At 61.0% G+C, this 12,564-nt stretch overlaps 2 protein-coding genes across 3 annotated transcripts in view; both read left to right on the top strand.

Annotated features, from left to right (window-relative positions):
- The window catches only part of PRPF6 (pre-mRNA processing factor 6), a 34,677-nt gene extending 33,584 nt beyond the window's left edge, over positions 1-1,093 (top strand). Inside the window, exons 20-21 of one of the 2 annotated variants that reach the window (XM_005908545.3) lie at positions 399-525; positions 921-1,093. In XM_005908545.3, coding sequence (XP_005908607.1) covers positions 399-525; positions 921-1,073 — 280 coding nt within the window. In that variant the 3' untranslated portion in view covers positions 1,074-1,093. Of the gene's footprint in view, positions 1-398; positions 526-746; positions 831-920 lie in introns of those variants that run through there. The other variant, XM_070381359.1, reaches the window with a different exon arrangement.
- Positions 1,094-2,284: 1,191 nt separating this feature from the next.
- On the top strand, positions 2,285-5,745 carry C13H20orf204 (chromosome 13 C20orf204 homolog; the record flags this gene model as incomplete). The annotated part of the gene is made up of 4 exons (XM_070381360.1): positions 2,285-2,365; positions 4,703-4,975; positions 5,058-5,210; positions 5,329-5,745. Coding segments are annotated over 4 exons (654 nt in total), but the record flags the coding sequence as incomplete, so codon positions are not given.
- Positions 5,746-12,564: the final 6,819 nt, after the last annotated feature.

Here is a 12,564-nt window from a genome sequence, read left to right as displayed (position 1 = left end):
ATCACAGCCTTGATTGAATTTTTTGTCCGATTGGTTACTTTCATCTCCCTATGTTTTACTCAGAGGAAGATAATAATTTCTTGCTCTGTGGGTGGTTTTCTGAGAAATGCCTTGGGTGGACATTTGAAGGAAGGAGGGTTTCAGGTAGTGACCTGGAGGGGTTTCTGGGTGGCTAGGCCTCATCCCTTGGCACCCCAATGGAGCCTGAGCTCTCCAGGGAGAGGTCAAGACCAGCAGTCCCTGTGCCTGACTCTCTGCCACTGCAGCGGGTCACAAGGCTCGAGGTCTAGCCCACCATGGAGCGGGCCAGGGTTGCCCCCAGCGTGGCTCCCGCGGCCCCAGAGCACCACCAGCACTGATCTGTGGCCACGTGGTCCCCCACTGCTGCTTCTCAATAGGCTATTCTGGAGCGAGCGGAAGATCACCAAGGCCCGGGAGTGGTTCCACCGCACTGTGAAGATTGATTCAGATCTGGGGGATGCCTGGGCCTTCTTTTACAAGTTTGAGCTGCAGCACGGCACAGAGGTGAGGCGCCTGCTGCCCATGACCCCCACCCACCAGTCCCGAATGAAGTGCTGGCGGCTGACACAGCTTCCATGGCTGCTTTCTGGCTGTAGCCTTGGAGTCTCAGCCTGAAATTTAGATGCTCGGGGGCATCTTTTAACAAGTTGGTTGTGATGGGGACTCCGGGCTGTGGCAGAAACAGGGCTGGAGCTGGAGGCCTGAGGGTTGTCTTTGTGTCACAGCCGTCCTGTCCTGCTGGACAGAGACTTTCCAGAGCCCAGCGCCCTCGGGGTCTACCCTGCCCCGCCTGATGTGGAAGGTGGGTCCTCTTTGGGGGGCGGGTGCAGGCACTGGTGTGAGGCCTGGTAGAGCACAGTGGGAGTGGGTTGGTTCAAGCATCTGCGGTCCCCACCCAGGAGCAGCGGGAGGAGGTGAGGAGGCGCTGCGAGAACGCCGAGCCCCGGCACGGGGAGCTGTGGTGCGCCACGTCCAAGGACATCGCCAACTGGCAACGGAAGATCGGGGAGATACTGGTGCTGGTGGCGGCGCGCATCAAGAACACCTTCTGAGTGTCCTGCGCAGGGGTGGGGTTAGGGCGGGGGTGGTGGCCGTCCTGCTTGTTGATTAAAGGTTTTCTAGTAGTCGTGGGGTTCGTGGCAGCGGGTTTTCTCCAAATCCTACCCTCATGTGCTTTGACCATCCCAGTCTGGTCCCCACACTGGATAGGGCTAGCTCTCCAGGCCTCGTAAGAGCCTATGCCCCGCAGAGGAAGTGCCAGCAGAGCTGGGCAACTCTGTAAGGCTTTTTGGAGATGGAGGCAGGAACTTGTGTTCTGGGTAAAAGCTGTGTGTGGGAACAGTAAGGGCCCAGCTGGCCAGGTGACCCCAGTGCCCCTGCATGTGCGGGTCTTCTCCCGCCCCAGGGGGTCTGTGCCTCCTGTCCCCCAGCAGCAGGCTGTGTGCACCCCAGGAGGGTGAATTTCCTGAGTGCTCTTGGGCCTGGCCCCTGAGGTTCTACCACAGGATGGCGAAAAGGCCCTCGGCATGTGAGAGGGTCACTCCCATTGGCGGGGGAGTTAATTTTTGCTAATTTGTAGTTAGTGATTTTTACCCTAAAGCTCTTGGACCCATTCTTTCTCTGGATGGAAAATGCACTGGTTACCTGGAGACTTGAATATGCTTCCACCATGTGAGGACAGGAGGTTTCCTTGGGCTCTGGATCCCTGGGTTTGTGTCCAGTTGGAAACTAGCCAGCTCTCTGGGAAGCGGGTGTGTTGGCTGTGGGTGGAGGCATCTAGCTGGAGGTCAAGGGTGGTCCAGAGGCAGTGGGTGGATTGTCACTTGTGGTGACAAGAAGGGCGGTTGGCCGTTGCTCCCACACATTCTTGTAAGAAGTAATCCCAGAGGGGCTTCTCTGCCTTGTGTTGGAGTTAGTCACTGACCTGTGGCTGCCGAGGGTGGGGGGCACGCCCTCCCTGTGAACACCTAGGGCGCGGGCGTCTGCCTGTAGAGGACAGACCTTGCTGGGTCCAGCCCGGGGCAGGATCAGACTGTCCCTTCGTGGGCTCAGGAAGTGCTGGTGCCTCAGGGTGGTCTGAGACTGGAAATCCTTCCTGTCCTCTGTGAGGCCAGTCTGGACAACCGTGGGGAGGTTCCTGCGTGTCTTCACTGAGCCTCTGGAGTTTCCTTCCGTCATTTTTGGAGGAAGTGGGAAGGGTCCTGCCTGTTGCCCTTCTAAGAGCTTGAAACCCAGCCTGTCCCTCCACAGATGTGGAAACTGAGGCCCAGGCTGCGGCCACAGGCAGCTGGAGCTCTCAGTTGGGTGTGGCTTCTCCTGGACACTTCCTTTGACTTCAGGTCAGGTGAGACCTCCTGCTGGGCCGGAGAGTTCCACAGCTTCTGATAGCACGTGCAAATGTCTTTCTTATTTGCCTGGGGGTCGTTTTCTTAACGCCTTGGGGTGGTGGTGAAACTGCTTTTCTCCTTGGGGAAAACATATCTTAGCTTTTCTTCCACTGACATGTTTCAGTTCCAGCTCAAGGCTGAGTTCCTCAGCTCCCCTTGTTCTGAAGCACTGCTGGGGGTAGGGCAGGATGGTGTCCACAGGCTGCCCGGCAGGGTGCTGTGGTCCAGCTCCCTGCAAGGTGGTTTGGGCGAGTGGCCATGAGCTTCCCCAGGGAAAGACCCCTTTGACCCAGGAGGGATGAGCAGCAGGAGGCATCTCAGCTGAGCGCTGGGCCAGCGAGGTGCTGGGAAGTCCCCTTCCTGGGACCTGCTGGGGCAGGACCCCCGGACGTCAGGGTGGAGGAGCTGGGGGCTGGGCGGGTGAAGTTCTGCTCACCTGGTCCTGCTGGTGTTCAGGTTCCTGGAAGAGACAGCACCTGCTGACCACCAAGGAAGGTCCTCTTCCCTGCCAGCTGGGCCCCACCCTGCTCCGTGCCCACCTAGCACCCTGCCCCTGCCTTGGCGGAGGAGATCTCCCCGGTAGATGGCTTAATCCAAGATCCACTGGATGGGAAGACAGCCCTCTAGGGCTGGGCTTCAGGGTCAGGTTAATTGAAGAAGTGATTGGATAGGGGGTGGGGAGAGGGAGGGGGAAGGCTGGGATCCTGGGCCTCCCTCCTGCTCCCTCCCTCCTCTGCTCGGAGGAGCCAACTTCAAAAGCCTTGTCCGCCTGCCTCCGCCTGCGTCCAGGGGAGCTCTGTTGGCCGGGCTCGGAACTGGACCTGAAGTGGCAGCCGCACTCCCTACCTGAGGACCCCAGGATCATGTCCGAGGTCCCCTGGCGGGAGTGAGGGAGAGCCTGATCCTGAGAGGCCCATGGTGAGCAGCTGTGGGCCGCCGGGGTGGGAGCTGTCTTGGGCTGCTGTCCCTCAGTGCCCCCACTGGGAAATCCCCCTTGGTTCCCGTCACTGCCGCCCGGCCTGGGTGCTCCTGCCTGTCCTTCCTGGCAGCTACAGAGGGAGGGGGAGTTGCCCTCCTGTGCAGGGGCCACCCTGTCCTCGGGGGCTGAACGGCCTCAGCCTTGGGCCCTGCTCAAGGGCCAACAGACCTTCCCAAGACCCCCTGGGCAACCAACCTACCCTACTTGGACATCCCTCCAGCACCAGTGGCTCCTGTTCTCACTATGATCTCTGACCCTCAACAGGCAGAGGGGCGACTCTGAGTTGGCCATTATGTGAAGCTTGTCTGGGGAGGGGGTAGTTTTGGAGAAGGGGCCACAGCTAATAATTGCATGTGCTCCCCCAGCCAGCGCTGCCTGGTGCCTCAGGCAGAGCTCCCGTGGACTCCTGCTCCAGCCCTGTGTGGTCAGGTTCTTCTACTGGGCTGGGAAGCAGAGTCAAGTTCTGTGTCTGAGTCCCAAGTCTCACAGTCAAGTTCTGTCTGAGTCCCAAGTCTCGCTGGGTTCGCATGATTAATTTCCAGCCGCTGTGTGACTCCAGCCTGGGGGCTGGGAGCCTTTCAACAAGCAGCTTTCTCTCTGATGTTTGGGCTTCTGGCCGTGGGGGGTGGTGGTGGTGGCTTCTTATCCAGGTGAGCCAGTTCCTTATTCTAGGGGAGGGGAGGCCTGGTGGGGTGGAACATGGTCCCCTTCCTCCCTTCACCTCTGGCTTTCCGCAAGCCTTCCCCTTCTGAAGGGGTGTGGCCTTGAACTCTGAGCCCTCACCCCTGTCCTGGTTGGGCTGGGGGTGCAGAGGGACCCATGGTTCTCAGAGCTGGTAGCAAGCCATTGATTGGGGGGAGCTGCCCAGCGATAGAGGGGGGCAGATTCTGCCCTCTCCTGTGGGGCATCTGGAGGTGAGCAGAGTGCCAGGGGTTGGGTGCCCAGCAGAGGAGAGCCCAGCTCTGATGGGCATGGGTCAGGGTATGGCCAGGAGCAAGGCTATATGGCGGGTACTTGTTGCTGTACCCAGACCTAGCTCAGCCCTGCCCTCCAGTCTTGGTACTTGGGCATGCAGAGCAGGGCTGCGGGTACTGATGCTTATCTTTCCCCAGACCTGCCACAGCAGTGGTGCCTAGAGCATTTGTTGAGGGGCATGGCAATATCTCTGTTTTAGGCAATATCTCTGTTTTAGGCAATATCTCTGTTTTATACCAGCTCAGCGAGTCCCCTGTGTGTGGGGGGCGGCTGGGGGAAGCACATTACCCAAAGCGCTGTCGGAGGGTCAGCCCCTCCCTAGAGCCGGTATCCCTTCCAGGGGCCTCCCAAGCCCGCGCTCTGGGCGCTCCTGCTGGCGCTGTTGGGGGCCGCTCCGGGCTGGGCCGGGATCGGCGCCTGCAGCGTCCCCGACGTGCTTCACCACTACCGCGCGGTTATCTTCGAGGACCTGCAGGCCGCGGTGAGGTGGACCAGACCAAGGGTCGAAGGGGCTGGACCAGGCTTCAGACACCATTTCATTCAGAAAAACCTGACTGGAGACGCGGTCTCCCGACGGCGGGGCCGGGTGGGAGTCTCATGTGGTGCCCAGAAGGTATGGAGACACTCCCACCCAAGCCTTCCAGCCCTCTCCCCACCGGGCTCCTCCCCCAGTGCCTCGTCTCCTCCCTCCCCAGGAGCACAGTATCCTACTGTCCATCGTGGCCCTGGGTCGGACCCTACGTGGGGCGGTGGCCCGGGGCCGCCGTGGGGCTCTGGAGAAGGCGGCGTGGACTGTGGCGGTGCGCACTGAGGCGGTGATGCGACGCCACTGCCGGAAGCTGCGCCAGGTGCGCGTCCCCGCCCGCTCCCACGGCCGCGGCCTCCCTTCCCAGGGACCCGACACGAGCTAGCGGGGAGGGGAGGGTGGGGACCGTGCCCACGCCCTGACCGACGCGTCCCCGACAGCGGAGCTGGCGGCCGGAGACGCGCCCTTCCCGGCGTCCGGGCGGCCGGAGGCGGCTCCTGCTGCGCGCCTTGGACGCCGTCGCCACCTGCTGGGAGAAGCTGTTCGCGCTGCGCGCCGCGGCCACCGATGGCTCCTGGGGCTCCTAGCACCCCGAGCCCGCGGGGCTGAGAAAGAGCCCCTCCCTCGCCGCGGCCCGCACTCTTCCCAGGGCCTGGGATTGGAGGCAGTGCCCGCCTGGCGAGCTGGTCCCGGAAGGGGCCCGCCCTCTGCTCCGAGCAAGGCCCCAATAAACTGAGCTGGTGCTGCGGCCCGGTTCCACCTCTCTTCGCCTGCCAACTGTGGGGCCCGGCCGCCCCCGTCCGCACCTCGTCCGCACCTCGGTGGGGAGGGGATGCTGAGGCCGCCGACACTCGCGGAGCAAGGCAGAGCCGTGGGGTGGTGTTCCCAGGCTCGACCAGCAGGGGGCGCCATGGGATGGGACTCCCCCTCGGCGCTGCTTGCGGAGGGGGCGGGAATGTGGAGGGGGAGATGGGGGTGGGAGACTCCTGCTGGCCCTAAAATGTAGCAGCGTATCCGTCCTGCTTCCCTCTGGGATGGGGGAAGGGTGGAAATGGAGGGGAGGGGAAGGCTGAGCTTTGTGAATTCGGAGCAAAACAACCGGATAAAGGAAACGGGCCTGAAGGGAAGCAAGCTGTGGCCCTGGCTGCAAGCTGGACCAGGCCATTTCCTGTGGCCTGGGAAGTGTGGCAGCAGCCCCTCTGTGGGACTGGACAGACCAACCAGGGACCCACCGTCTTGCGCTCTGGGACCCTATGCTTGCCTGGACGGGTGGGGGTCCGATCTCTAGGACTGGAGGCCTGTGGCCCCTCCCAGATCACAGCCTGTGGAGAAGGGGGGGACAGGGCAGGCAGAGCACCTGGCCAAGGCGGATGCTTGGCAGGCACACCTGTCATCAGGTGGACAGGCCCAGTAGGTACTGAAGCACCCTTGTCCGGGGGCACCCTGACAGGACAGAGGCAAGCAGGAGAGATACAGACAGGTCTTGGTGCCATCAGTAGGGCACAGCTGCCCCTGATCGCCCCCAGTGTGTGGGTGTAAACGCTCAGTCTGAACAGAGCAGCAACAACTACTGTCCACGGTTCATAACTAGGAAACTGAAGCAATAGGTTTCAGGACTTGCCCCAAATCTCAGCCAGGAAGTGTGAGAGCTGGGATGAGAGCCAGGTCCCAAACAGAGGGACACCCATGTGTGGGGACTTCGGGGTGCATTCATTCACCTAATGGCTACCAGGCCATGAGAGCACGCTCTGGGTGTGAGGGGGCCCTGTGCAGTTAAGGTAAGGCTGAAGGAGAGACTTGGATGTGAATGGGGTGAGGTCCAGGCAACCCCAGAGTGCTGACCTGAGTCCCTGGGTGAGTCCTCATCTTGAAGTTGGGGAATGCTGATGGAGCAGCAGCTGAGGGGAGCAGTCACATGGCTGGCTCCTGCTATGTAAGCCTGGGGCTGTGGCCAGGTATCCAGGTAGGAGGGGAAAGGCCCACTTTGGTTGGAGCACAATGCTTGGGGGAGTCAGGCCTGGAGAAGGTCAGTAAGAGAGTCCGAGGGTCTGGGTGCAGGGACAGGAAGGGGACAGGCTCTCCACAGAAGCTCCCCTTTCCCCTGTGCCCCCTGCTTCCTCGAGGGCACCTGGCTGTCTGCCCAAGCCCCAGGGCCTGTGGGGAGAGCGCTCCTCCTAACACCTCTTTAGTGTGGCCTCCTGGGCAGTTGTGGCTGCTGCCATCGTGGGTGGGCAATGGGCAGCCCTTCCATCCACCCATGCCTGAGGCAGGTTCCAGCAAACCCATTTCAGGGGAGCTGGGAGAAGGGGTAGAGGCCTCAGTTACAGGGCCACAATCTCCATCTGGGTCCTGGGCTGCAACCACAGGGGCAGACAGGGTTCCTGTAGCCAGGACCTGCAGTTTCTCCCTGGGGGCTCCTATCAGAGTTGCCCCGGTAGTGAGGGACCAACAGAGAGATAGGAGACTCAATGGTGAGGTCAGGGCCATGGGTCATGAGGCCACCAAAGGCAGAATATAGGTGGTTTATGCAGTGGATGGGCCCCACCTTTCGTGGATGCAAGGCATCTGCCAGGTCCCAGTGCCTGCCATCCCTGCCAAGGCCCCAGGCATGTGGCCTGAGCCTGGTTCTTGCACTTTTCTGGAGCACGCACCTGGTGGGGTTGGGGCCTGCACCCTGTGGCGCCTTGCCCTACATGCGTGCCTTCTCAGCAGCTTGCACCCGGGGTGGAGGCTGGGGCCCAGAGGGAGGGGCTGTGCAGGGTGGCAGATGGGGCTGCAGGGCACTGGCCAGGGAGCTAGACCCCCCATGCACAGTGCTGCAAGGAGGGCCCAGACAGGCTTTGAAGGGTAGTCCGAGTCCCACAGCCTCCCCAGACTGGTAGCCTTTGAAAGAACATCTGGAACATGGACGACAGGCAAACTAGTCTCTGGATTCAGAAAACCAAGAAGTTAATCCCAACTGTGCCACTTGTGTGTTCCCCTGCCCCGCCCATGGGCCCCACTCTCTCTCTACCTCCCAACTCTGCCCCTTCCCAGGCTGCCAGCAGACCATAGGGCTGGGGTCAGTGCCAACCCAAAGCACTGGCTCTTCTGAGAACCGCAGAGTGCTTTACCCTGCCTGAGGCCCACTCACGGGCCCCAACAGCACCTCCCCCATGTCCCCTCCCCAACTGGCCACCACCCCAGCCCAGCTGAGCACCATGAGGTGGTGGGAGAGAGAAGTGCCTGCCATGCCAGACTCTGAACAGAGGCACCTCCCACGTTCACGGAGCCAGGACTCAGGCAGGACGTGAGTTGGTCAGACCCTGCATCTGGCACTGGGGGCTACCAAAGCCAGGGAGGAAACACCTGCACCAGACCTGAGGGCCCTTGGCCCTTGCCTATGAGCCTGAGTGTGGGGTCCTCGCCTGCAGGTGTGCACGGAGGGCTGTGGCAGCCATGGTTGATGCGGAAACACAGGAGGCCCCCACTCCAGGAAGCAAAGCACATACTCATGGGGGAGGAGTGCCAGGTGTTGGCGCCCATTGTCCCTGCCAGTGGCCCGCGGGACCCTGGTGGGGGGGCGCCCCGGGACAGTCCCTATCCTGCCCCCTCTCCAGGAAAAGACCTAGCTTTGTAAACAGAAACAAACAACAACCATCCCCCCATCCCCAAGTTAAAGCCCGGAAGAACCAACAGAGAGCTCGCACCTGCTGGGCAAAACGAGTCCTTGTTTGGGGGGAAATGGGGAGGTCAGGGCCTAGGCGTGGAGGGTACTGTGCGCTGTGGGGGAGGTGGGGCACCCTGGGGTTGGATGCTGGCCCCTGGGTCACCCACCGGGCTGGAGAGGCACAGCCTGGTTCAGTGAAGTCCTGTCGCATCTCTCCATGGCCCGGTTGTGCCAATTGTGGCTGGGAGGTGAGGCAGCCAGGGCCCCCACCAGGTGAGCAGGCCTCTCCTCCGGCTGCCCCCGCGCCCCCTGCCCAGCCTGCGCGGGGCGTGAGGCCAGGGGTCCGACTGCGGCCCGAGATAAGCGCCGCACCCGTCGCCGCTTCCTGCGCTTCCTCCCAGCGCCGCCGCCGCGGGCCCCTTCCTGTTTTCTCGCGCGGGCGGGCAAGGGCGTGGGAGACGGGGCGGGGTCGTGGGGATGGGCGGGGTTGTGGGCCTAGGGGAGTTGTGTGGGGGAGGGGCGGGTTTGTGAGGCAAGGGGTGGAGTCATGGGGGGACGGGGCAGGGTCGTGGGGGAGGGGACAAGGGAAGGGAGGGGTCCTAGGGGGTGAGGCAGGGTTGTGCTGGTTGTGCTGGTTGGACTGGACGTGGCGGGGTGGGTGGCGGCGATGGGGTCTTGGGAGATAAGGCAGAGGGTGGGGAGCCTTGCTGGACTTCCCTGGGAGGCTGGGTGCTTGTGCAGAGGTAGAGGGGGTGGGAGGAAGCAGAGTGGGCTGTGCTCTGAAACACAAAAGAGGAGGAACATCGGTGTTCCCATCCCTCCTCCTCCCAGTCCTGGATCAGGAACCCCCACATACTTGGCCCAAACCCTCTGTGGACTGAACTGGAGCCTGCTCCTTAGGGCCTATCCCCAACCTGGGGCAGCAGTGGCAGTGGGCGGGTGGGTAGAGGACCAAGTCTTGGTTTTGAGGACCTGTTGGAATGGGAGGTCAGCTGCTCTGGATCCCCTCCTTTGGGGATAGCTGCTCCAGCGTATTGGGCTTCCCTGGTGGCTCAGACGGTAAACAATCTGCCTGCTGTGCAGATTAAGATATTTAATCTGCTTGTTCAGACTTGGTCATTAGAGATACGTTTATGTTACTTTACTGAAAACACCTCGTGGTAAAGAATCTGCCTGCCAATGCAGGCCACCAAGGTTCCATCTCTGGGTCGGTAAGATCCCCTGGAGGAGGACATGGCAACCCACTCCAGTATTCTTGCCTGGGAAATCCCATGGACAGAGAAACCTGGAAGGCTACAGCCCATGAAGTCACAAAAGAGTCTAACAGGACTTAGCAACTAAACAACAATAACATAGATGTTGTAGGCTGTCAACTGAGTGACTGGGCTGTCTAGGGTGTTTGTCCATCAAGTAAAGAGTTAAGTCCCTCTTCACCTGCCCAGCCTAGCCTTGTTGGGAGCAGCCCTAATGCTGGCATGGTGTGTGTCTGGTTGTGTCGGGGATGTTACTGAGGTTGTGGAGGTAGTGATGACCATGTCTACTGGGGAGAAGGGGTGCACTGTACCTGCTCTCAGGCATAATCCCTCCTCCTCTGGGCAGTTTGGGGGCAGGGTTCCACACCTCGGCTTGGGTCACCCCAGTGCTAGGCTGGGTCCTGGGCATGAGAGCTGTGACTTAGCCAGGCCAGGCTGCTAGAACTTCCCGCCAGGAGCTAGGTCGCCTGGGTCTGTTCCTGGCGAGCCTGACTCAGCGGGAGCTGGGGGTGGGGACTTCCCTTCTCCTGACCCTAGGGGAAGCAGGTGGGTGGGGCCAAGAGGGGGAGGGGTGGGAAGCCTGATCCAAGGCTGGAACCACCCAGGCCCTGAGGCTGTGGTCCTGCCTAGGAGGACTGGGTCTCTAGGCCCTAGGAGGCCAGTCTGCCCTGGGTCTTGTGTGGTGCTCACTTGACTGCTCTCTGAAAACAGCTGCCATCTGTGTGTGTGTGTGTGTGTTCGAAGTCCTGATTCTGCTCCTGAATTCCCCCAGCCCCTGACTCCAAGGACTTGGCCCAAATTGAGACCCCGCTCCTCCTACCCTGGCAGTGAGAGAGGGGCTTCTAGGGGGCAAGTTGCTTGGCCGCTCCCACTTGGGCACCCTGGGGCCCCCATCCCCACCCCCACCCCAAGGGTGAGGTGAGGAGAATGTTAGAAAACTGCTCCCTGTACAGGAGAGACAGTCAGCCTCTCTGTGTGTCCATGGGTATCTCTGGGATGGGGACACAGGTGAGGTGATGCCTGTGCCCAGGCAGGGGTCTCTCAGTGATAGGAGAAGCTGGGCTGGCACTCCCTTCGCCATGTCCTGGCCAGGGAGTGGGGTGAAGATGTGGGAGGGTCTGCCCTGGGGGTGGGGAAGGGGGCAGAAGCTACTAGACTCTGGCTACTATGGGTATGCCTCCTACAGAGATTACCCCCATGGCAGGGGGCACACCTTGGCCCAGCTGACCCGGGGCTCCAGTGGATGGGTCATCTGTCCCCCAGGCCCACCCCAAGTGGGAGTTGGAGGCCATGGGAGCTGAGTGTGCACACTAATGGGTGACATGGCCTTTGTGCCTGAGCCCGGGACTTGGCATTGGTGTCTCAGAGCTCCCCCCATCCCCTGGACTGGACCACCGTGTCCCTTTGGGCCTCATTCCCTGTTTCTTCCTGTGTACCAGCACTGTCCTTGGTGTCCTGGAGGCCATTTCTGTCTGTGCCTTAACCTGCCCAGGGCTCCTCTCTACGTCCACATCCATCTCTTCAGTTTGTGTTTCTCTGTCCCTTTGTTTTGGAGGTCTCTGGGCCCTGCTCACAATGCGGTGGGGATGGGGGTGAAGGGGGCCCAGGTGCCGCTCCCCCATTCCACCCGCTGAGGTGTGAGGCTCATGCCAGTTTAGAGAGGTGATTCCTTGGAGGCAGGACACCAATAAGAACAGCCCATCGCCTGTTCACCCCTTCAGACACACTCAGGCAGTGGGCCCCTGTGCACCGACACCCAAGCTGACAGGGAGACACACGTGCACACAGTCTCAGACACACTGGGTGTCACACACAGTCATCGTGGAAGGTCACGTTGAATCACATGGTCACACCGTCACAGCATCATTGCCATGCTCAGAGCATGTGCAAACTTGCTCACATGTAATCAGGTTCAGGCTCATGGCAGCCACGGAGCAGCCCACATCATCGCCAGATGCCCGTGTCCCAGGGTGCATGTGCCATGTCAGGCAGGGTTGCCAGAGATCAGCCCCATATGCTACTGGGGGAGGACAGGCCAGGGGGACACATGACCCCTCCTCTTGGAAGACCTCTTGGAAGACCTGTGTGGCCCGAGAAGAGTGTGGGTGTGTGGAGGACCAGTGTTGGGACCCTGTTCCAGGAAAGAATCTCCCAAGATGATTGTTGCAAACTTTCCCTGAACTCATGGGCTCCCCAGCGCTGGGGGAACCAAGGAGGCTGTACGGAAAGGGCATCCGGTCCTTCAGGGACGGGGCACAGGGCTAGAGTGATGGATTCCAATGTGGGAAGCTTGAAATGGGAAGCCTGAGCCCCCTGCTCTGGTCATTGGCCCTGTGTCACTGGAGAGCCTGCACAGGTCACCCTGGGGGGCCGCAGGGATTGGTCATGGTGCTACCGCCTCTTGGGACACCAGGTTGAGTGAGAATGATGGACTGGGGTCCCAGGATGTCAGGTCTGCAGACAGGCGTCAACCCCACCAGCCTCCTTGAGAAAGAGGTGCTGTCTTGGGCAGTCACTGGGCTTGAAGAAAGTTTTAAAGATGAGATGAGGATGGTTAAATCCTCACCTGGGTGAGAGTGTGGGGGGATTTCTGGGTGTAGTCTGACCCTTATTAGGCTTGAGTTAAAATAGAGAGTGGCAGGGAACTGGGGATGGGAGGGTGAGGAGTGCCCACACCTCTTGCCTCCCACCAGCTGCCTGGGGTAGTGTCCTGGAAGGATGGACCCCCCCAACAGCTCCCTCCATCCCCACTGCAACAACCACAGACACTAGAG

Source organism: Bos mutus, chromosome 13 (assembly GCF_027580195.1).
Source record: "Bos mutus isolate GX-2022 chromosome 13, NWIPB_WYAK_1.1, whole genome shotgun sequence".
In the NCBI taxonomy this organism is placed as follows: Eukaryota; Metazoa; Chordata; class Mammalia; order Artiodactyla; family Bovidae; genus Bos; species Bos mutus.
The sequence above is the reverse complement of the archived record's forward strand: the minus strand, read 5'-3'. Positions and strand labels throughout refer to the sequence as shown.